This window comes from Carassius carassius, chromosome 38, assembly GCF_963082965.1.
Source record: "Carassius carassius chromosome 38, fCarCar2.1, whole genome shotgun sequence".
Taxonomy (NCBI): Eukaryota; Metazoa; Chordata; class Actinopteri; order Cypriniformes; family Cyprinidae; genus Carassius; species Carassius carassius.
Genome location: NC_081792.1, coordinates 4,623,442 through 4,649,133, shown reverse-complemented (window position 1 = coordinate 4,649,133; position 25,692 = coordinate 4,623,442). Strand labels below are relative to the sequence as shown.

Genomic DNA, 25,692 nt, shown 5'->3' with positions numbered 1-25,692 from the left:
ATATCATTTTTTATTTTATATTTATTAAAAAAAAAATTTCAATAAATGCAGCATTTCACATCAAAATAGAGTGCCAGCCTAAAAAAAAAATGTTCCAGGAGAAGAACTTCATCTAGTGGCTTTAAAAAATAGCCACTTTTGTGTAATGTCCTGTACCAGCCTGTAGGCTGCCTATAGCTTCCTATATATCCTATATAGAAAGGCTTTTTGATTCCTTTTGTTGTTTTAGACATGATTTCTCTATCTTATTCGTTTTTTTTATTTAGATATACATTTAGATATTCTAAAAGATGATTACTTTATTTTCTTAACAAAAATGTTTAGATAAGTATCAGGTTTTGCATTATGATTACAATCAAACTATAGCATTTGGTTAGAAAGGGAACACAATGTGTGTGTGTGTGAGTGAATGTGTGTGTGTGTGTGTGTGTGTGTGTGTGTGTGTGTGTGTGTGTGTGTGTGTTGCATTTGAGCGAGAGTCTCTTTTTGTATTTTTTATTTATTTATTTTTGCAGATTCTCAAAATTTGCTGTTGCAGTCTTACCAGTCTCTCTCTTTCTCTCTCTCTCTCTCTCTCTCTCTCTCTGTGTGTGTGCGTGTGTGTGTGTGTGCATTTGAGCAAGTTTTTTTTTTTTTCATTTATTGATTTTATGTGGAATATTCTACAAATTTGCTGTTGCAGTCGCCAGTTTATCTGTGTATGTGTGTGTGTGTTTGTGTGCGTGGGGGTGTGTGTGTGTGGGGGGGGGGGGGTCTTATTTGCACTCTTGATGTTCTAGAGTGTCACCCCTTCATTGCTGTACACTTTTTTTCAGCACAGTTGCTGATCTGTAGCTTGTACCACCAAAAGTTTCTCTGAGTTTTCCTATTTTTTCGTATTTCCCATTCATTTCCTATGTCGCCCGTTTTCGGGCGGGAGGAAGCTAAGTGTGACTTTTTTTTTTACGACCCTTTAACATATCAGAATCATCTCCTTGATTTTTTTGTGTGTTCATATAGGTAATACAACAAAAGTCACCAAGTTTCATCCCCATCCGATGAAGCAAAAAAATTAAACATTTCAAAACGTTCAAGTTTTCGCCCGTTTTCGGGCGAAGAAGCCCAGAGGGTTAAACATGACAAAAGAAAACAAAAACGCGTAATATTTTGATAGCTACATAGTAGCCTAAGCGTTTGATTGACAGTTCTCTAAACACGAAACTCAAGCGATACATTCTGCTTCAGTTTTACGTCTACATCTGGCAACAGATTCTTATACCTTGCTATAAGTCGTGAGGAATAACGCCCTCGTTATGTGCAGTTAAGAGTAATATACAAACAAAATATTCATTTTAAAGTGGAGAAAACCTCTTCACCTAGTGTGGTTGTAATAAAATACGAGGAGATCGAGCGCCTGTGACATTTAACTACTGATCCCATCATGTCTGAACAATCACACCAACGATTATTATTAGAGCCCCGTACATGAGATGAAGACATTTTCACGTCCTGTCTTTAAACAAGCGAGATCTCAGACAATCTTGATGCGCGAGCATTTGTGAATAAATGCCGCGACGATCTAGAACGCTCTCATGCGTTAAATAGAGCGCGCAGGAACATTATATTTGTGTCGCGTCGCTGGCTCACAGTGCGCATGGGGTCTCAGGCATATTACAGTAACCTATCGTGTAAGCTACACCGTGAGCCTATGACACTATTGACTACATTTCCCACACAACAATGCGCCCTTCAGCATCCACACAGCTGGAATACACTCCTGCGTAAATATCCTCATTTACAATCTCCACACAATTAAGCCCATATCGATTAGGTTACAGCATGAGACAGGACCGAGCAGACCGTCTAATTTGACCGATGCATCTCATCACAGACAGTCTGATCCGGTCGTCGCTGAATTATTTAGGACAGAACGATACAGATGCACCGAGAATTAAAGGCAGCAGTGCGAGAGACAGTCGATTGATCGTGGGTGTAAACCACACATGATCAAGAAAAAATGGATATGCCTTCGGATTAAAAGCCTCCATGCATGCAATAGGAGAGAATCCACCCGTTCTAGGAGATCCAAGCTGCTTTGAGGAATGCAAGTGATGGGAACGGTCTTACATGAGCGCACCGTGCGTAACTGTCAGAATAAGCTTCGTTCGTTTGATAGAACCAAAACTAAAGCATTTGGACATGCACCAAGGTAAGAATAAATACAATTAATTAAATTAAGGTCATGTTTTATTTACCTGTGCAAGGTCATTCATTTATGATGAAGGAGCTTGGATAGGATTCTTTAAAATTGGAACCAAATTTAGCTGCTTTTATTTCTGAACTGATCTTGACTAACCTGACTTTTTCACTGAAAGCAAGAAAACCACAAAGCCACCTTTGCATCCACCACCGAAAAATGGCATCAGCCTGTCACCTGAACCTGTGAGTACTCAACAGCAATTGTTTATGTGTGTATGTTATAAAATAATAATAATAATAAGTGAATAAATAAATAAAAATGGAATAGAATAATTAAATACAAAGTATCATAAATTGAGAGCATATATTGGTAGGTTTAAGGGCTGTTTCCTTCATGTCTACAGGACTCTCAGCAAAGGTTAAGAAGGACAATACTGGACAAAATGTTGATCATAGTGAACCCCACAGACAGGTTAGAAAAAATAATTTGGCACATAGAAGATTAATTGATACAAGGGTTAACACATTTATATATATATATATATATATATATATATATATATATATATATTAATTTTACAGTGTTTAGGTTATGCATATTGCATTTTACTATAGCCTAATTATTATAATAGGAGAAGCAGCTACAAATAAATACATAATAAATAAATAAATAAATAAATAAATAAATAAATAAATAAATAAATAAAGGCACACCAAGTACATAAAGTGTGACCAGATATTGTAAAAAGTCATTTAAACCCCTTTCCTTTGGTTCCTCAAGGCAACACAACACTAAGATCAAATCTCACGCAACTTCCAAAAATGGACAGAAGGAGAGGCGACAGAGACAAAACAGCCATGGTACAAAAGAGAGTGGAGGCAGGGGTAAAAGTTCGAGTGTAAGGCCTGTAACCCCTCATTCTGTACAAGTGGAGAGAGAAGACTCATCAGAGTGCAGAACCAAAGCCGAGAGCTGTATGCTACAAGGTAAAGATGGAGAAGAGGACAGTGCCAGTGACCTCTCAGACTCTGAAAGGTATTCTGCACTTCCCGCTCAAATCTCTCCCCCTGACCTCAACCTTCGTGCAGAGGTCATAGATCCGTCTGACTTTCATGCTTTGAGACCTTCTTGTCGAGGGCGCAGCAAGTTCAGAGGCAGCTATCCAGATTTCTTACCGCCTCCTTTCAATTCCTGGAGTCTCCAGCAGTTAGCTGTGTACTTGAACACAGAAGGTAAGGGCATTCCTCGTCCCAAGCCCAGTGGGCAGCTTGAGAGATACTTGGATCGGCTATTGCAATTGGAATGGCATCAGATCCAAACCGTACAAGAAGACAACAACAAATCCAATGCCGCAATACCTAAAGGTCGCCATTTGACTCATTCATCTTCTCATCTCAGCCTCAGCTCTCCTAAATGCATCCTCCAGTGCCAGCGTGCGTTCCCTTTGGCGTTACTCTCCTCTTTTGCTAGTGCACCCACCCTTCAGCTTTCAAGCTGTACCTGCCCACGTTGCCAGAATCAGTATCCCATCTTGAATGGCCCATGCCGCTCTTATGCCTACCACCACCACACACGGCTGAGTCCACTCCTGGAGAAGAAGGGTCAGGCCTCAGGTTTGCCTAAAAGGAGCAGCAGTGAGAGCAGGGCTTATCACCCGGATCCCAGACACCGATCTCGAGAGCACAGACTCAGCGACCCTCTGAGCGAGAGCAGCCACTTGAGCCGCATGCAGGCTATTGGTAACATTCGCAATCCGGTTGGTTCAACATACAGTGTTCAACAAGTTTCTTCAACAGCTACAACAGCCAGGAATGCCAATATTGGTGAAGTAAAAAAGAGAAGGACAGGACAAAGAAGTCATTCCTGTGTGGGTATGAGGGAGGTTGGCTATAGGGCACGAGGACGCAGTGAACAAAGGAAGACCTTTGATGAAACACAACAGGAGATAAAATTAGCTTGTGTTGTAAGTTCAGATGGGTTACATAGCTCAGGAAACTCTGCAACTAGTCGACTGACACGGAGGCAAAAGCATGTTGAATTTGTCACAAAGTAACTTCAATACAGTGGCCTGGAAAATGTAGGAATTTCATTGCATTAGATAAGGAAATATCAAACCAGGTAGCATATTTTCTGAGAAATGTATTGCAGTGACATTTAGACAAATGATCTCAGTGTTATTAGTGAATGTATGAAGAAAAGTGTTGGGCAAAGTTAATTTTAAAAGTAATGCATTACAATATCATGTTACTCTTTATCCTATACTAATTGTGTTACTCGTGACTTTTTTATGGAAAGTAAAATGTTAAGTTACTTTTGCATTACTTTTTCTCATCTGGGCTCGGCTTGCTTGTTTGTTTTTAATATAAATTAGTTCTATTTTTGGCAAATGTAAAAGCCCTTTCACATCAAAAGTGAAATGAATAAGCCTCAGGCTGAAGGAAATGTAAATTCACATCTGTACAGTAGAGGGCGCAGCTCAAACAAACCTTTCTGGATTACATGAAGAACAGGACACAGGAGAAGAAAGTTCAACACTCATTAAAAATGATATGTTTATCTAAAGTTATTTTTACTTATTAGTATGGTTGAATTGGATCATCGGAACATAAATGATATGTGCGTTAACATATTTCATTATTGCAGGATTGCATTTCACTCTTTTTATTGATTTTGAGGAATGCTGAATCTGTTTTTGTGTAAGTGAGAAGAGTAAAGGCATGTTCTCATTTACTCTAGATCTACAGTAACATCATGTTCCCACAATGCCTCTGCACTCATTCCTGATCTCTCTCTACATGAGGACAGGAGAGCTGTCAGTCAGTACATGGGAAAACAAAGCACCTGGCCTTACCTATTTGAAAAAAAAAAAAACTCAGATATATTCTTTGCTAAATTAAAAAGTAACATGTTACTTTAATAGTTCCTTGTAAAAAATTGAATCTGATTATAGCTCATGTTACTTATAACTTTCCCGCATCAAAGTGAAAACAGTGAGAGGCGCTGTTAGTATATGGAAAGCCAGGAAGGTCAAAAAGCATGTAAATGTTATGTTTTTGTTAATCAATGTTATTCATGCTAGTTTTTCATTGTACTCTTTTATTGTCATTGTGATTTTCATTAAGACTTATAATAAATGCATATTTCAAGCATTTGTTTTAGTCTAAGAGAGTAACACAACAGGCTATTATCTTTTCTTGTAAAACATGATACCAACATCACAAAAGCGTCCAAGTGGTGCTTTTTCCCAGATAGCACACATACAGGTGCATCTCGATAAATAAGAATGTAGTGGGAAAAAGTTTATTTATTTCAGTAATTAATCTGAAGTGCACACAGACTGAAGCAACTTGGGCTATGAGCTTCTCCAGCCTTCCTCCAGACTCTAGGACCTTGGTTTCCAAATTAAATACAAAACTTGCTCTCATCTGAAAAGAGGACTTTGGACCACTGGACAACAGTCCAGTTCTTCTTCTCTTTAGCCCAGGTAAGATGCCTATGACGTTGTCTGTTGTTCAGGAGTGACTTAACAAGAGGAATACAACAACTGTAGCCAAACCTCTTGACACGTCTGTGTGTGGTGGCTTTTGATGCCTTGACCCCAGCTTCAGTCCATTCCTTGTGAAGTTCACTCAAATTCTTGATTCTTTAATTAATTTTGCTTGACAATCCTCATAAGGCTGCGGTTCTCTCAGTCCTACCCTCCTTGTGAAGGGTGTCAATGATTGTCTTCTGGACAACTGTCAGATCAGCAGTCTTCCCCCACTGTGTGCATTGAATTTATTTAATACATGAGTTTAACAATTTGAGTTGAATTACTGAAATAAATGAACTTTTCCATGACATTCTAATTTATTGAGAAGTACCTGTAGGTCTGCAAGATGTCTGTTAAAGATCGCTTCATCTGGAAAGTGTTTGCTGCGTCTAAACATCTGATAGACATCTGTAAGATGTCAGTTTTACAAAAAAACTGCCAAAAAGTGTAACAGCTAATTCTAACGTTGTCAGTACGCAGGGAAGGAGACCAGAGACTGTTTTGTTTGAATGGATGTCAATAGAGGAGAGGCTTCACTACGCTGAATCAAAAGCATTTGTGAGGAAACAGCTTATAATTTGTGTTTAGTGTTTTACACTAAACAATCACTTTGGATTTAACTATTTTTAGAACTTACACCGAAAAAGGTGCCATTTTATGAGAAAAGTAATTGGCTTTTTGCGACAGGTGGGATTCAGCTTACTACACTTCTCATTCATTCCTATGGTATCCGTAAATGGTGATTGAGTGTCGCACAACTCTGACTGAAATTCAATGACATAATGTGTAATGTGATTGGTTATCAAGGAACAGGTGATCCAAGTTGACCTGGCATGATGATGCACTCGCACAAATGTGGTCATGTGATATTTAAACTCGCACATTCTCAGAAATGGATTTGGTTCAGTCTAGAGCCCTGCTTGGTGTAATTGTTTTATATATATATATATATGTGTGTGTGTGTGTGTGTGTTTTAGGGTGACTCTAATCTAATGCAGTGACACTGGTTTCAGTGTGGTTTAAGAGTCCAAATATTCTTTGGATCATTGCATGTACATATTTTTCTTCAGTTCAGCACTTCTTACAAAATCATTTTGTTATGCCTGCATGATTTTAAGACTTAAGTTTAAGTTGTCTTGTAGTAAGACTTTATGCATGCTATACTCTATTTAAATTCTTAATTTAGTAATTGTTTTTAACAACTTGCTCTTTTATTACTCAGTTGATTTAAATAACAATATATACATTGATTTCTCAACAGCTTTGTGACTGCAGTGTTATCAATTAAGTTTTAGGGACTTCTAATGTTTAGTTTATAACAGGCAGTTTTGTTATTTCTTCAATACTTGTTAATTTATATGTAAGCAGTTTTCGCATAGATGTTTTAGGTACAGCGATGTATTTAATGCTAAACTGCTGTTTCACTGTTATCATTGGTTAAACACTCACACTGGAGCAAATCACTAGAGTTAAAAATGATATGCTCAAGCTGAAGCTCCATGTGTCTGCACACCATTACCCTTCATCTGTATAACTTATCATTTTTCTCATTCTGTGCCTTGTTCATAAGGTGAATGTGATGACCATAAATAAAATATTTTTTTTAAAGCTATTTACAATTTTCTTGACAAGGGGAGAGTTACCAGGAAGTATATATAATAGCATATCCAAAATAATTCCAGATGTTTGAAGGACAGATGAATTTCTTACTAACACCAGCTGCTGACAGAGTATGTTGAATAAAATAACTAAAAGGCAGGAAATATGTATTAGGTTTTTAAAAGAAACTGGACAAGAGAATGTAGTGTAAAGGGAATTTATTACAGTAGGTGGCAGTAATGCAACAAATTGGATGCCAGCTGCAGTGAAACCTCAAAAGAAGAAGGTGGGAACTGTTATGTGGGTGCTGGCAGGCGGAACTGAAATTGAACAGAACTTGTTTCCCTGGTCAGTCGGGCATGTTTTTCCAGTGCGACTCAAGCATGGAGGAAGGAACACAACGAATACTGCGGTATTTGAGTATTTGAGGTAGAAGTTGCTGCAGAAGACATCCTTAGTGAATAACAGCAGGCATGTTTGAACGATAAAAGTTGTAAATTCTAGTCAAACATACAATGAGTTCGCTTAAATAGTATCATTTTTATCAGTCTCCTATGCATAGATTCAGTAATTTTACTTGAATGGCAATGTATAGGTCCTTTTCTATGCCTTTGATGTGAAATAATTGATAAAAATGCTCATTATAAATGAGACGGCACTTAGAGGCTTTTGTATCTGAACTCTTCACTTCTACTTTGCACATGACAATAAAGTGTGATGTGACATGACAAGCAGCCAAGTATGGTGACCCATACTCAGAATTTGTGCTCTGCATCTAACCCATCCAAAGTACACACACACACAGCAGTGAACACACACAGCAGTGAACACACACACACACACACACACACACACACACACACACACACACACACACACACACACACACACACCTGGAGCAGTGGGCATCATTTATTTTGCGGCGCCCAGGAGCAGTTGGGGATTCAGTGACTTGCTCAAGGACACCTCAGTTGTGGTAATGAAGTGTAATCAATCTAATTTAGATAATGTGAAGGTGTGTTTTGGAAATATGTTCATCAAATTCCCTCAAGAGAGTACCAGATCCACCTTCAGCCACATTTTGTCCAAATAAAATATTTAGTCTGGTCTCTGTGTTTACATGGCCTCTTGCTGTTATATTGTTCCCAACAGACCATGAGCAGCTTGACAAAAAAATAACTGACCTCCGCAAACGTCTAAAAGCAAAAGTAAATCGTCTCAGTGACTTGCTTTATCAGCTTGATTCAGTGATAATTTGTCACATATAAAACCTAATCAGTCAGTGTGTGGTATATAGTATGTACAGAATTACCCTATATTTACTGGCAGTGTCAAAAAGTGTCAGGTTACTGACATAATTGTTTAGTACATGTCAGTGCATCTAAACTTTTCTGCTTCAAATTGTTTCCAGCACAGGTAAGTCTGAACTCAGAGAATACAGCCTTTCTCCTCTGAGCGGTGATGAAATTAAAGCAATTAACAGCCTCCTTTAGAAATAATATTAGCTAGCTTCTAAGACTGTCTTGAACCAGAGCGATCCGTTTGGACTGGACTGTTGCCTGTGACTTCACTAGCTTAGCAGAAGAACTTTTTGGTTGACTCTTGGTGATTGGCTCACACAATCTGTCTTTTCATAATTGGTTGATTTTACAAGGAGTTTGTCTTGTCTGCATTTTGTGGTGTGAGAAACACAATTCTTGAAGAGAATAAGCCACAAATAATGCTATAATGCTTGGGCTGGTATTACCACAGCATATAGCCTGTATGTTGTTACTTTCACAGGTTCTGTTATAAATGGCTGATATCGAATGCATTTTAAATTCATGAAGTGTCTGTCAAAGGCTGAAAACTAATTTCTGCAGTAATTGTGTGATTTATATGTTTTCAATTGAAAGCGTATTGTTTTTAACTCAATGAATTAAATGTTTCATCACTGATATTTGCTTTCATTTTATTTAAAATGTATTATGCCTTTTGGTGTTGTAAACATGGGGTAAATATGACACTGTCCACCTAAACAGAACATGTACTTTTTAAGAACTGAGTTTCTCAAGCAAGGATTGTCTTGGTCCTTTAGTTTGCTGTGTTATGAAAGTGACTGCATTGGTCTATAAGCCATGGGAGTGGACAAATGGAATTTAAAAAGAAAGGTTTTTGGAAGATCACCTTAATGATCCATAAATTCAGCTCCATAGTAGAGAACTAACTGATGTAGGCCAAACACCTGGTTTACTAACCAGTAAAATTGCTTTGCAAGAAGACTGAAGACCTTGCAGGTTAGGATGGTGATTATAAACCATATTCAACTTCTCTCTTGTCTATATGCTGGCTATCTCTGCTTGGAAAGAAAGTAGTTTCAACCCTGTCAGATTCTCTGTCTCTAGGTGGCAGTGTTTCTTTATTTCTAATATATGTGTGGTCATTGTAATGTACTTGTATTAACAATGATCATTTAATGGGCAGATGATCACTCCACTCTGTGGTATCAAATGATCTAAAATAAGCAGAATAAGATTTTTAAATGACGAGAGGGGTCAGCGACAAAACATTTTAGAAATACTAAATAAAAAAGGCTCAATTTAATGACATGAAATGCTTTGTGGCAAGGGGATGTTTTCCAGGTTGCCTGCAGTGGTACAGTCCTGGATTCAGTCCAGTGTGATGAATTGATGAGTCAGATGAGGTGGGAAGCAGAAATCTGTTCTCAGTTATATAATCTGCTAACAAGACATTCCACTAGAGGAGAACAGCATGTGAAAACACATTCAACAGGATGTGCAGAAATACTGCTGTGATATTTTACGATAGCAATTTGTTCTTATGACCGGTGTGAGGTTGTTGTGACCCAGTGGCCATTACACTCCCATTAAGACAGAGAACAAATCATCTCTTGTGCATACAGTCATAATGATCAAATAGCTTCGAGTTTGAGCAGAGATGAGTCAAAGCTGAGACTGTCTGTTCCTGCCTTATTTGTGCCCCATTTTTACAAACGTATAATTTAAACACTGCATTTTCCAAACGGGAATTTTTAATATAAGCCTGCAACAATTTACTGTCCGGATGTCTATGACTCAACATCTACAGGCCCACATACTGAATAGTTTTAAGAAAGTGTTCAGCTTTCTACAAAGTGCTTCTTAATACAATAAATGATGCAGTCGTCTCATAGTAAATTTTTTGGTGAGTTGCAGGAATATTGTTGCTTTTGGCTGTTGAATTACGCAGTAACTTGCATTCTTAGTTTCCCAGTAAAAGCAGAAGCAAACTGTTATCATCAGTTCCGTCAAAACTTTGACAAGTAAATTACAAATCAATTCAACATCTTGCATACAGCTTACCTTGGACTTGTCTGTTGCCTTTCTTTACTCTTTCTTTAAGAGCCAGACATCTCCCTGTTCATCTGGTGTGCTCTAGAAATCCTGCTGTTATTATTTTATGAAGTATTTAACATTCAGGGTAAACTAAAGACAACCATTTCTGAAGAGCCTTGCCAGAAGAGTGGAAGTGGATGACATTATCCAGCATACATACCATAAAACACTGAAGCTATTTACTTATTTTGTGGTAGTATGAGGAAAAGTATTAAATTAAATTACATGGATCCCTTAAGATAAATAACAAATAAAAAATGCATGAATACCAGACGAGTGTATGCACCTTCTTAAACAAGCATAGACCACTAGAGTTTTCTGCTCAAAAGCTTTGCATTTCAGGTTGTTGGCTCATCTTATGCTGATGAAATCAAACACTGGTCTATTTTTCCTCCATGTGAGGGCTAGCAGAATGGTAAGATGAGATGTTTATTGTGGATGTGCAAAAAGTCGGCCTTGGCCAGACTTTATAAAACACTTAAACACTCTTGCCCCTAGTTGCCCCTCAGTGGCATTCATAACTACTAAATGCCCTTCTTACAAGTTCAATTCAATTCAATTCAATTCAAGTTTATTTGTATAGCGTTTTTTACAATACAAATCGTTACAAAGCAACTTTACAGAAAATTATGTTTCTACAATATTTAGTAATAGCTTATATGTGGTGACTGTCAGTTTGTGCACGTATGACAGGATTTGTAGAAAAATGTATACAAGTCGTAGTCAGCCAGATGATGAACATTATTCAAGTATACAAGTTCCATTTTAAAATGCCACAGTCTAAATACACCTTGGCGTGCTTACCTTGCAGTAAGCTGTTATTTGTCTTCACCCTCTCATCAAAATTCTCATATATCTTTCCTTATAAAACATATATACATATATATATATATATCTTATTTTATTTCTGTTATTTTCTGGCTCATGCAGAGTTGAATGCATACCAGAATCAACAGTTTTATGGGCCAAGATTTTTTTTTTGTTGCAAATTTTGAAATATATAAAAAAAAATCTACTTTTTTTTTTGTCTGATCTTCACCAAAATTAGCTAAGATTTGTCTGTGCATGTTTTTTTCCCTCTCATAGATTCTGTTACCATTTGCCAGGCATTGTACGGCTGAGAGACTGCAATGACTGAAGCTATAAAGAATAATTTGTGTTCTACTGAAGAAACAAAGTCAAAGATATCTTGGATGTCCTGGGGGTAAGCAGATAAACATCTAATTTTCATTTTTGTGTGAACTCTCCCTTTAATATTATACTATTATATTACACATGCAGATTTACAGCTTAGAGAAATAATCAAATGTGTTTCTAATTAACACCATAATTACCCCTTCAAGGCATCTTGTTTTTTAAGTGGCAAATGCTGGATTACATAATTTTGAGAACTTACTGTATACTAAACAAACACAATACCATATGAGTTTAATAGAATTTATATATGAAGAATTTTGATTTTACTAAAATCTTCAAAAACACATTGTACACATGTATTTTAGCATGAAAACATTTGAAAACACTTAACATTTGAGTTAACATTCAAATATGCATAAATACATGTACAGTTAAAAATTTATCTTTTATAGACAATGTCCATTCAATTTTGTCTAAGTAAGATCTTTTTCTTCTACTTCTTCTAGCAAGTGATATTCAGCCACCAAAAACTGATGATAGTGCAGGAAGGTAAAGGTCTGTGATGGGTATAAATCTATTTAATCTCATTGCCAGAAACCTCCCACTGGCTGAAAAATTGCTATCACTGCATTTACTGATGGCCTGATGACTGATCTATGTGGAACCCCATTGTGAGAATTTATTCTTGGGCCACAGCTTTATACTTATTCAGTCCTTGTCACATAGAGAGATTACACTCTCAAGAAGAATGTGCTCATCCTGAGTGCTTTCTCCAGGTGAAACTCCTAGGGCTGTAAAATGCAGTTTGATTAACAGCACTTGTTAATGGAGGGTAGCGTGAGGATGCAGGAAGTGCCTGGGTGTTTTGCGTGTGCATAAAATCCACCTGCATACACCAGAGGGCACGGACAAATTATTAAAGATTGTCTGTAGGTGTTTTTGCGTAAGGTTTTACTGTCTTTTTGCAATCCAAATGTCCATGAAAAAACTTAATTGTGTGGACCCGAGGAAGGTTCCTATGATGAAAACCGTTTTATAAACTGAAAAAAAAAAGTTACGTTATTTTTTTTCCCCTTCTTTGACTAAGAATTACTTTTGTAATTTTTGTGTAACCAAAAAATCTGATTGTTTCATTTATGTCAAATCACATATTTGACATAAATAAATCAGTTTAGTTACATACTACTTCACATGGAGCATACTTGTAAAAATAAAAATACAGTTGAAAGGAACTAAATAATTCTCTCTCTCTCTGTGATATTAATAAAGTTAATATTAGTTAATGATTACATTACATTATATTAACTAACAATGAACAGTTTATTTTATTAACTAATGTTCTCAAAAAAAAAAAAAAAAATATATATATATATATAGTAACAAATATTGAGTGTATTAACAAATGTTTACCCTTAACCTAGTTCTGTTCATTTAATCACTTTTTTCAGTATTTTGAAAATTTTTAATTTTGTTCCATCTGAAGAAATAGACACAGAGAGAGAACGCAGATACCAAAAAAGCACCACAAAAGTCTAAATGAATGCATTTTGAATCCTTATCTATCCATTGGAATCTTAGATTCAGAAAACTTGCAGCACTCTAATAAAGCAAATCACATGGTATCAATAGCTGAAAATTTTCCTTATTTGTGAAAAGCCAGTACTCATTTAAAAGATAAATCACACAAGACACACAAGAGCAAATGACATTAGACATCAAATATATGGTAGAACTTCTTCAGACAGCAGTTTCTGAATGTGTGCAGGATTTCAGCATCAGCGTTCGGTTTACACGATTACATACATGATCTGTACTTCATGCAAAGCAATTGTTTGGCCTCAATAGACTGAATATTTGCAAAAATAAATAAATTATATTATATTATAATTATAAATAAAATAAAAATGATAAAATACCATTTTATGTCAGCCTAATGATGCCAAAGGTTTTTCTTTGCAAGTTGCTAAAGGGCTTTTTGCCTTCTGTGTAGTGGCACATATGGCGGTATTGGACACCTTGAGTTTGTTTTGCCTTGCTTTGTGTGTACTTTCACCTTACTCAAGTTCAATGACTAGTTTTTGCTCATCATCACTGCTGCTGTTACTGTCCTCATGTTCCAGGTAACTAGTATTACCTAAATATGTTGGGTTGCTGTGTATGGCTGGGGGACATATTTGATGAGTGTGAAATTCTTGACTAGACATTTGATGTGAGCCATTGCAAGAACTGGGCCCAGCACTGGATAATGAAGCAATACTTGCATCAGCCATCTTAGTCTTTGAAGCACCACAGTTATGTTGCAGAACACTGGCTGATAAAGTTGTGCCAGTCATTTTGTCTTTTGATGTCTGTACTTGATTGCCTTTGGAATAAATCCAATAATTCATAGCACCCTTTGTCTGTGTCTCCTTCTGGAATTCATTTTGCGTGGTATTGACTTTGACTGGATGCATCAAAAGATGATTGCATGTTTGATTGGAATATTTTGGTGAAGATGTCTCCTTTTGGCTTGTCTCTTGAGAAGGACTGTTAACCAAATATTCACCTATGCTGTCTTTTCTGGTGGTGTTGTTACATTCCCCTTGAGCTTGATGTTGACAAGTTTGTGAAATAATTTTTGTGCAAACAGATGCTTCTGGTTTGTTCGAAACTCCAAATTTATCATGCTTAAGTGGCTCTGAAATATATAGGGACACTTCCCGGGAGAAATGTGGGTGAGCTTGAGCAGATTTTTGATGCTCCTCACAAGACGTTTCCTCTTCCTATTGTCAAAGGAAACATATAGTTAGTGCACATTATGGAATGCCTCACACTTCCTCTTCAGGGGTAGTGTAGGGCTGGCTGGCTGGTTTACGCTGATGTCCCTCCTAAAACATTGTCTTTCAGTTGGATGTGAAGTGCTTTATTACTTCATACTTATAATAATCAAATTAAATATATGTTACAGTATATTGTCTAGTAAACTGTCACAGTGTAAAATATGTTACTAGTCATGTCATTGCCCTTGGTGTTTATGATCACAGATCAAAACCTAGATGTGCTCTGTTTGACAGAAACCTGGCTAAAACCAGATGATTACATTATTCTACCCCCCGAGATTACTGTTATACACATGAGCCATCTCCAAAAGGTAAAGGGGGAGGTGTTGCTACAATTTATAGTAATATTTTCAGTATTTCTCAGAAGTTTGGTTTCAAGTAAATGTTTTTGAAGTTAAGGTTCCTTTATATAATAATATCAAATGAAACAAGTGTTAATGAAAAATCCCCTGTGGCGTTTGCATTGGCTACTGTATACAGGCCACCAAGGCACCATATGGACTTTATCAAATAATTATATGAGTTGGTGCTAGCTACATGTAAAGTCTTAACTGTGGTTTTTAGCTCTTTAGATAAGGTTGCTCCTTTATGCTAAAAGAAGATTAAGGAAAACAGTTCAACACCATGGTATATCGACCACACTCGCACCTTAAAGAGAGCATCTGGAAAATGAAGCACAGCTGGAAGAAAACAAAACTAGAGGCATTTCATATTCAGTGGTGGGAAAGTACTTCTACTTATAGAAAAGCTCCAAAAACGGCTAGATCCACTTACTTTTTATTTCTCTTAGAAGAAAACAAACACAATGGCTAAATCAATGGAAAATAAACATCAACAGTCGCAGACATTGCCCAACAGCACAGCAGTAATGACTTTATGACCTTCTTTACTTTCAAGATCAATACTATTAGAGATAAAATTATAACTATGGCGCCATCAGCAACAGCATCATATCAGATTCAATTCCACTCATTCTCTGCTATAAAAGAGGAATAAATGTATTAACTTGTCAAATCACCAAAACCTTCAAATTGGCTGTTATTATGCCTCTCACTAAAAAACCCAACTTGATTCTAGTCTTTAGATTGTATCTGTACTGAGACTGCTCTCATCAGAGTTACAAATGACCTACTCTTATCATCTGATCGTTGTTGCATTTCTCCATTAGTGCTAGATCTTAGAACTGCGTTTGACACTATCGACTACAACATTCTTTTGAGTAGACTACAAAATGATCTTGCCATTATTGGAATTGCATTGTCATTGTTTAAATCTTACTTATCTGACTGACATCGATTTGTAGCAGTGAATGACAATGTATCATATTGATCACAAGTACATTATGGAGTACCAAAAGGCTCAGTACTAGGACTGTTGCTACTCACGCTTTACATGTTGCCCTTGGGAGATACCATTAAAAAAAATGGTGGTAGCTTTCACTGTTATGCTGATGATACTCAGCTCTATATTTCATATCAATTCGCAAAACTACCACAATGCATATATAAAAAAGTTTCAATTATTGGACAAAAACCTCCTCATGTAATGACATAAAACACTGTCTAACACTTGTTGGCTACAACAGTTAGGAACGTAGGTGTGCGATTTGATATCAGACTAGATAAAAAACCCATCTCTTTAACCTGGCACGCACATAATACATTATTGCATTTCTATAATTAAAATCTGTTTAAGGATTGTAAGTCGGCATTAGTTAGGTCAACCGGAACCGGGAACACTTCCCATAGCACCCTTTATACTCTCTACATCAAAAGAAGAATGTCATCCATGCTAATATTAGTCTTTTTCTTTCTAATTCCGAGTATTCCATAGCCATATGGATCAAGACTGTATGCAGATCAGATGGTCACAGTAGCCACCCAGAAACTGTCCATATTCAGACAAGATGGTGGATCAGCACCTAGAGCCCTGAAATCCTCTTACATTATTGACAAACTATTTTCCCGTTTGACACTGTAAAGCTGCTTTGACACAATCACTATTTTATAAAGCACTATGTAAATAAAGGTGATTTGCCTTGTTATGCTAAACATCTGGTTGTGTATTCCACATTTTTTCTATTTGAATGGTTTATCAGGACTTCACCTGTCACTATCTATGCTCCCTAATGCCCTTCCATTCTTCATGTACTCTTTCTTTCTTTACTCTAACCTAATTTTTGGCTCTTTTGTCTTTGTTTTTGAATCCTTGGCATGTGTCGTTTTTGTCACCCACCTCTGTTCTGGCTCTTTTCCCCTCTCCACTTCTACTCTCAGGATCTTTGGGGACTGATTCCTTGCTCTCTGTCCCAGGGTCCCTCTGAAACCGAAAGCTTTTAAGGGTACCATCTTCCACAGATCCTGAGGGCAGAACAATGAATGAATAAATGCAGCACATTTTGGAGTCTTTACCTGAAGCAGGGTATCAGCTTATTCTTTTGGTTTGTCAGAGAATTTTATTTGTATGTCCTATGAAGGCAGTTTCAAATATTGAAATAAATGCACTGCAAAAGAGTATGGACAGGTAGTATAATACTAATATGACAGAAGTGTTACTTTTAATCATGTTGTTCAAAACATGAACATTCATAAAATAAGTGCATGCACTCCCAGCTGTTTATTCCAACTTTTTATAGGCAACTAAAGAAGTTTTATGGCAGCCAAAAACCTCTTTATCCAAAACTGATAAATTGGTCTCAGTTATCTTTTTAAAATGGAACATAAAAATGGTATTGTGGATGCAAAAGTTACAGCCAGAATAACTTTGTAATTGATGTGCAAATGTCAGCCTCCTGGAACATAGGCCTCATTAGCTGCTTTTCCACTGTTGAGGCAGTGCAAGCCAGTGCTTTAAACGGGCCAGGCAGGGCTAATAGCCTCGGACATGTAGCACCAAGTCCATAGCGCTGTGTTTCCACCGCCGAGCCAGAAGCTCAACTGTGCTTCAATAAAACCCACCCTTTACATGCCCCTCAGGAACAAAAGTCACGCAACCCCATCATTTCACCAACAAAGAGAAGTTAATAGAAAACCAATAACAAATAATTCACTGAAACTAGTGCGATCACAAAATGTACATGATCAAAGCTGCCATTTGTTTGCATGCTTTGTTGAATATTTAAATCCAAAAGCATTGATGTTTTACTGTAATAAGTGATACATTGATCATAATGAATTAATTTATCAGGATTGAAAATTAGTCACACAGAAAGCATTATGAACATAGCCTGCTTATTCAGATGAGTCTGTTTCTGTTTATTTGTAGTCACAGTAGCCTATATACATCAAATTTTAAAAAAAATAATGATCATTTCTATGTTTTTATAAACGCTCATGAACAAAAAACATTATTATACTTTTATGACATAGGCTATGCGGAGCGAAACTATCAAGACGAGACTTATGACTGATAAAATATGTTACTACATAAATACATGATTGTGATAGAGAATAAAAAGCTGGCATCTGATATCTTCAAGTGGTCGCATTTACCATATTTATTATGGTAATGTTAATGACTAGTGTGCATAGTTTGCATCGCTTATAAATATTTCTGTCTGGTCTGGTGATTATAATCCACATCGGATCAAGTTTAAAAAAACAAACAAAAAAAAAAAACGGGCTTGTTGGCCCTGAGGAAGCACTGATGGGGCACGATCAAGCCCTGTAAGTGACACTGGAAATATGACTTGCCCTGGCACGCACTAGCACACCTGCTTTTGGCCCGACAGTGGAAACATGACTATTGCAAACACAATGTCAGCCAAATGAAGAGAAAAAAATAACATGACAGTTTCACATTGTATATCAAGGCACAATGACTAAAATATGCTACTATATATTATGGCAGTGGATATATAAAAATGATTGTCTTTATGAAAAACAATCAGTCAGGTTCTCTGGGGTGGAACTGGTTTGGCTGAACTCTTGCGCATGCCTCTGTGCAGCACTGCTCAGAAAAGGAGGCTGCATTGTGCTCTCAGATTGCTAGAATGGAGACAGGCACAACATCTCTCTTTAACCTGAATTTAAAACAGGTTCTGCTTGTGAACTGGCAACTTGAACACTTGAACATGCGAGACAGAATGATTCAATAGCTTGCACTTTTTACATAGCTATACTAATGTGTAATGTTTTATATCAATCTGAGATGTCTCTGGCATGTTCATACAGTAAAGAACATTTTTTAATGTAACTTTGATAGTTGCATTAATGGTCAATAGTAAATTAAGTGTCTGCTACATATGCACTAAATGTTAATCAGCTGCAAACATATTTCAGAAGTTTTCATTCTTTAACCTATAAATTGCATTTTATGTTTGACTGCTTCAACAGCAAGGTTTTTCTGTACTTATCCACTAAGAATTCTGGAACGTTTCACAAAGAATTCTAAGATGTTGGTAATATTCTTATGTTACTACAGCATGTGACTAGGCATAATGTTGTTAAATAAACTTTAAGTGCTCAACAGCTGAAGTGTTAAATTTAAAAAAAAAAAGTCTACTGTAAAGAACAAATGTGGGCACAAATCACACTTTCTCAGAAGACAAGAGCAACATTTGAGGACAATGTTATTTCAAGAGAGGAATCATAAATGATTTTCGTAGATGTATTTTATAGAGACCACTTTTATGGAGTGTATGACATAATTAGAAAATTAAGAGTAAATCTGCATTGTCAAAAGGTATTGTCTGGTAACAGAGACATGGCAAGTATAGATCTCTTGTCACCCTCTTGTGGAGAGAAAATGATATGTCACCCTGTGATATCAGTATTTATTATGTACAATGTCTAGTTACGGTTGCTCTATCACAAGCAAATACTACAGAGTGCTACACTTTAAATATCATGACAATATTACCTTGCAGAGTTTCCAGATTCTCCAGATTGGCATGGTGTGTATGGACATCTTCACATCTGATGCTGTCTTCAGGAATGCTATGAATGTTAGATGTCTTGTTCAGAATTGGACAGGATACTTTCACTTGACTAGAATTGTCATTACCAAAGTCACCTGTGCCTGGAGCAAAGGCTTGTTTGAATTCATACTGTGTAGGTGTCTGGCATGGACAAAATGTCTCAATCAGCTTGCAGTTGAGCTTCCCTTTGACACATGCTCTCATTTCTCGTGTATCTAATTCTGAGCTGCCACATGCAGCCCAGTGTGGCTTGTTGTGACTGGGCTGTATTGTGGAGTTTAGCTCTTTTTGCATATGTTGTAATTCTGCAGTAGACGTCTTTTTCTCACAGATACAAGTTCTGAGCTGTGTAGGTTTCTTTGTTTGAACACTTTCACAGTTTCCTGATAATGTGACTGACATGAGTTGACCTGTTTCCTTTGGCTCCACTGGCTTAGTATTTGTTATAGTTTGAATGTGATTTGGCTGCATTAAACAGAACAGCTCTTTATTGCTGGTAATCTCTGTGAATGTTTGGTCTTCAGAGTAGTTGCCTGCATCTTTGTTATGGACAAAATCACTGTTGTCCAGTAACTGAGGTTGACATAGTTTGTCTCCAGCCGCTAGTCTGTGGTGTGTCTCTGTGATGACCTCAAAACCAGCAGATTTTCTTTCCTGTGAATTCTCAGGTATCTTCTGTGTTTCATCCAACTGCCCAGCAGAATTTTTATTATAATCCACTGAAGCTGAGATATGAACCTTTGTCTGTGGATTTGACCAGGATGAAACCCAGTGAGGGCACCCATTTGCATAATTTTTATCATTTTGAGATTTTAAATTGCAAACAATTTCTGCTTTGTTTTCTGGACTGGCAGATTCACAGTTGGAACCATTATTCTTGCTCATTTCACCATTACTTATAATTTCCTGTGCCATGCATACAGGAGACACATCAGTGCTATATACCTCCTTAGAAAGAGTTGTCTGGTTTGCTAAAATGCTTGAAGTTGCTGTTTCAATATGAGGCTCTATCAGAGCTAACTGTTCATCAGAAATGAGCTGCATGACTATCTGGAGGTCAGCTGTTTGTACATAAAATGTGTTCTGAGCCTGTGTTGATCCATTTAGTAGAATCATCTTTCCCTCAGATTGGGACCCTCGAAAGTCACCATTGACCATTTTAGAAGCAGTACTGTTCAGAGTATTTTCATAAACTATAGATTTGGTGTCTGCAGTAAGACCAAGAGGTTTTCCTGATTGAATCACAGGGGAGGCAGGATGGTTTTGTATTGTAGGTGTAGTAGTTACTGAAGAATAGGTTTGTAGACTGGATTCTGAGCAATAATTCACTGTTGATGTGTTCATTGATGTAACAGGCTCAGCGTTCTCTGAGGTTGTTAATACAGATGATACAGAAACTGTTGACGGGTTTTCCACCACACGTGTTGTACAGTTGCTCTGCAACAAAGATATTTGATGTTGCAATAGTGGAGAAACAAGAGAAATTGATGTAGGCGTGGTAGACTGAATCTGTGTCAGGACTTTGGATAAAGTGTATGTTTGGTTTAGCTCTGAACCGGAAACCGATAACATTGGGCTTGTTGCACACAATACATCTTGCTTACTCCGGTCAATGGTTGTGACTATTGAAACACCCTGACACTGCTTTGAAGATAGTAGACTGTTCTCAAGAGGACACTGCACTGTAGTTTGATGGCTTTGCTTGAGAGCTGGAACGTTTGAGCAAGTGCTATGTGCTAAAGTTGAGCCAGAACAAGAAGCTGACACTCCATCTGTGGAACATGGAATCTTTAGCTGGTACTTGGGAGGAAAGCTGGTCTTGGCTAAAGGGATGGTGGGGCTGCTGATAGAACCAGACGGGGTTCCAGGTGTCCCACTCACATTGATTAAACAAACAGCAGGGCTAAGAGTATTACCAACGAGCTGCCTTGGTTTCGAGAACTGATGTATGAAGCTACCCTGCGGTTGGAGATTTTGCATGTTGACCTTTTGTGCTGGCACTGTGATGGAATCGCGCATTGCACAAGTTGACAGGGGTAACTGATGAATTAAACCATCCAGATTTCCATTTGCCCCTACAGTTCTAGGATCTGAAATACTGAGCATTTTCACATCATTCCCAGTGCGCTGTTTCTTCCTCTCTGATGGGATATGGAAATCAGTGTGTTGTGTTATTATTTCATCCCTCTCCATGTCTTCCCCCTTATTATTTTCAAAGCTGGTATATGACATTTTGAGGTCATTTTGTAAGGTCACAACAGAACAGGAAGTAAAGCTCAGAGACACAGATCCATTGTCCCTCTGTTGACTAGTTTGAGTTTCCAGGCTTTGTTCAGAGTTCAGTGTACTTTTTTTTGTCTTCAGTAAACAGTCTTTCTCAGTATTGTAGAGTTTCGTAAATATCCCACCTTTGTAAGTGTGCCATTTTGTGTAGTCAAATTTTCGGGCTTTTTTCCTGTAGTTTCCTTTTATAATTGGCTCTGTTCCGACATCAGTGCTGTCTCCATCAGAGCTAAGGCTGTTAATACTCCCTCTTTCAGCCAGGGATCCCTCTGAAGTAGGCAGACAATCTACAGCTACCTGCCTAACTAGTGAACGATGACCTGGTGCTTGTTGGTCTGATGACCTTAATGGGTAAACATACCCTGCACTGCACCGTCTGCTTAGATTCAAATTCATTGCTCCATCATTGGGTTTGCCACACATAGTGAAGGGTAGAGAACTGCTTCGTGTTAATGGTGCATGCTCCAGGCCAGTGGAGTGCTGGTGAGAATTGTGAATTGCCCCACCTCCTCTGTCTGGATTTTGTGAGCTTGAGGTTTGCTTGCTTCTCTTTATCTCAAAATGGAAGGAGTCTTTGTAAGTGTATGGCACAGGAAGATCAATGCTTCCTTGTTTTGACAATACTGTCTTTCTAGGCCGCACATTTTCCAGTTGTTTATTATCCACCAACACACTATTCTCATATATAAGCTTTGAAATACGTGCTTCCAGCTTCTGCTTCTCCTGAATGGACACCTTGCATTTGGGGTCAGGGGTCATCTCTGAGGATGTCTGTGAGGCTCCTATTTCCTGCTGTTCCACAGTGGCTTCTGTTAATGATTCCATACTGGGATCATGCAAACTTGCTCCAGGACTGCTAGATGAATGATGCTCACTGCTGTCACTGAAGCCAGAATCTGTACTATCGTGGCTTTGAGATTTTCCTCGGGACATTGGGGAATCCCATGGTTTGGAAAATACAGCTTCCTGCCTCTGGAGAGGTATACGGTTTGGAGTTTGGAGCTGTGTACATCCATCCTCACTCATTGCACTTGTCTGCTGGTTAGCAAGATTATTTTTCAAGCCATCTGATAATTCCAAATAATTTACCTTGTCCTGAAGTGCAGGTATTGTGCTTAATCCAACCATGGCAACATTGTGTAATGCCCATTCTACAGACATTGTCTTAGTCTCTATATAGTCTACTTGATTCGGTATGGTCACTACAGGAAGAACTTCTTTGCCAATCATCTCACATGATGGAGTACTACAGTTGTCCTTTAAGCTCTCTGTGCTCTCCTGGCTGCTGAAGGTGCCTTTGTCAGATTCGCTGGAAAGGCGTGCATGAGCCTGGGTGCGCTTGTGTTTATAAAGATTACTCTGCGTCTTGAAGGAAATGCCACAGGTTGTGCAGGGATATGGTCGCTCTCCTGTGTGACAACGAAGATGTTTCTTGAGCACGCTGGGCTTCAGACAGTCCTTACCGCACTGTAGGCAAATATGCTTCCCAATAGACTTAGGTCTCGCCGACGTTGCTGGAGCCACTAGCCTTTGTTGTTGCAAAACAGTCCCGCTGGCAATATGCAGCATCAGAGAGGGTAGAGTCGAGCTGGTACACATCCTTGGCAGGAATAGTGGTAGAACCGTTGCACCCTGCAAGGCTTCAGGTTGGGCCTGTGGATATGGCCGCAGGCCAGGGGAAGGAACGTTGTGGACATACATAGTTTTGAGAGGGGCCTTAACATGCATCTCTTCCTCTCTCTGTGCAGACACTGAACACTGAGGCTCGGTAGCTCTCATAAAGCTCTGCTTGCTAGTTGCCATGGTAACACAACCCTTGTGATGCTGAGAGACGGAGCTCACTAATTACCTAAAAAAAAGAAATATTTTCATTATTCCCAATTTTTTTTTGTCATTAGGCCTGTACTCTGGATCAAATAATCCCCCCCCCCCAGATTTGAATCGGAATACAGGAAATAGAAAGCTAAAGATACCAAGATTTCACACCACAGTACAAATCACCACTGTTTAAAGAGACTGAGAGGGTACAAGCTACAAAATATGTATTAGAGCACTTCAAAAGAAAATTATATACCAGCAGAAAACATAGTTGATTTTATATACATATATATATATATAGTTGAAGAGCATGTTCACATTTGACAACTATTGTCTTTTCCACTGCTCAATTAATCATGAAAAGATACTTCAATAAGGCTTTGAATTTAGTCTAGTAGGAATCTCATATTTACTGTGAACACATGGTCAATATTTGCATATTGCAGAAGCACCAGAAGAGTATGAGCAGAAAAACAGCGGTGGTAAATCTATGACTCATTTCTAGAAAAATGATAGCATCAAGGACCTCCTACCTATTCTCACGTTTATGTAAATGTGAAGACTTTTATAAATAAATAGAGCCTTAACATCCGTTTGTCTTGTAAAGTCCTTTAGCACTTAGAGTTAAGAAATACATTCCTGTCTAAAATAATTAATACCTGGGAGGTTTGCAGAAAGTTTGTCATTAATTTGACACTACTTTGACAAAATAAATCAATAAAAAATAAAAAAGACACCAGAAATTTTGACACCAGTTACGTATTCATTAAACCTGTTGCTGTACATTTGAACTTGTTTAGATATAATTATACAAATGCAAGTATACAAATTGCATCACTATGAAAAATAAATAATGAAATAAAGAAATGATTTGAGAACAAGCTGAAAGCCAAAAAAAAAAAAAAAATTACATTCCATCCCTAGTTACTTGAAGAAATAAAGATTTTTTTTAAATTTAAACAGTACATTTCTTTGTATTGTTCACATCCCTTTACCTGTGCCGTCTTCTATCATTACGCTTATGAAGGATTCATATCAAGCTAATCAAAAGATATGAAGAAGATCAGTCTGCATGCCATAAGATCAATAATGGGTGCAATCATAGGTCACTCACCAGGGCTTGAAACTTAAAGGTGACACGGGAGCAGCTAAAGATCGCCCAATTTAATCCACAACGTGGAAACCAAAATCCATCTTTGGAACAGTGCGAGGTAAAACGAACAAGAGAGTGACAGATAGCATGTGACTGTGGCACCCTCTCTCACCACAAAGGCCCTTGGTTCCTCTTCTCTCTTTAGTTTTCTTAACAGCCGTTTCTGCTGCTAATGGAGGAAATACAAACGTCAATCATGCAAATGTGACTGGATGACGGTAAGAACACAATGTAAAAAGTATATGAGAGAGAGTGAAAGAGGAAGAGAGAAGTCACTGAGAATACCATTAAAAACAAAGTTTGGGTCACTTGTACTTTGAAATAAAGAACCCAAACCAAAGTGAAGAGCATGCCACAAAATGGAGATGCTGAAAGAAAGAATTAATGAGATGGACACAGATAGGGAAGAGAGCAGATGGAGGGAGGGAAGGAGAGAGAAAATGAGAGTGAGACAGAAAGACAGAGACAGAGTGCAGCACATAACACAACTGAACGGAACTGATCTAAAGAAAAAAAAAGGAAAAAAAAATCCCTGTTCGAAGAAGGAAGTACTATGAACATGCAGACCCACCTCAAAAATATAATTTCACCCACAAATTCACACACACTGTGTTTGCTGCATGTACCTGACTTCTGTTTCTGGCTTTTCTCACTCCTCCAGCAACCCACACACCCACACACAAAGGAGGAGAAGTGTAACAGAATTTCTGGTGGTATAATATTTGATGGTGTGTGCTTTTATTCATTTACTTTGTAAGATATGTTAGTAGCTACTCATCCAAAGTGGCTTGTGTCCTGCACCCAATGATCAGAGAGTACATTAGTTTCCATCTGTGCTTTAAACTAAAGCAGAGCAATGGAGGGTTCATTATTTCCTGTA

At 37.8% G+C, this 25,692-nt stretch overlaps 2 protein-coding genes across 2 annotated transcripts; one reads left to right on the top strand and one right to left on the bottom strand.

The window, feature by feature from the left end:
• The first annotated feature begins 1,732 nt into the window (after window positions 1-1,732).
• On the top strand, window positions 1,733-4,500 carry fam217bb (family with sequence similarity 217 member Bb). The gene is made up of 4 exons (XM_059528682.1): window positions 1,733-2,188; window positions 2,355-2,421; window positions 2,583-2,650; window positions 2,960-4,500. The coding sequence occupies exons 1-4, from the start codon at window positions 2,082-2,084 to the stop codon at window positions 4,230-4,232; spliced, it is 1,515 nt and encodes a 504-aa protein (XP_059384665.1). The 5' UTR covers window positions 1,733-2,081; the 3' UTR covers window positions 4,233-4,500.
• A 9,220-nt stretch (window positions 4,501-13,720) lies between these two features.
• Window positions 13,721-25,465, bottom strand: LOC132119164 (uncharacterized). Its single transcript, XM_059528928.1, has 4 exons — window positions 24,774-25,465; window positions 19,501-23,690; window positions 16,876-17,000; window positions 13,721-14,583 (listed from the first exon to the last, which is right to left on the bottom strand). Exons 2-4 carry the CDS (start codon window positions 23,642-23,644, stop codon window positions 13,876-13,878), a joined length of 4,977 nt encoding a protein of 1,658 aa, XP_059384911.1. The 5' UTR covers window positions 23,645-23,690; window positions 24,774-25,465; the 3' UTR covers window positions 13,721-13,875.
• Between the last annotated feature and the right edge of the window lie 227 nt (window positions 25,466-25,692).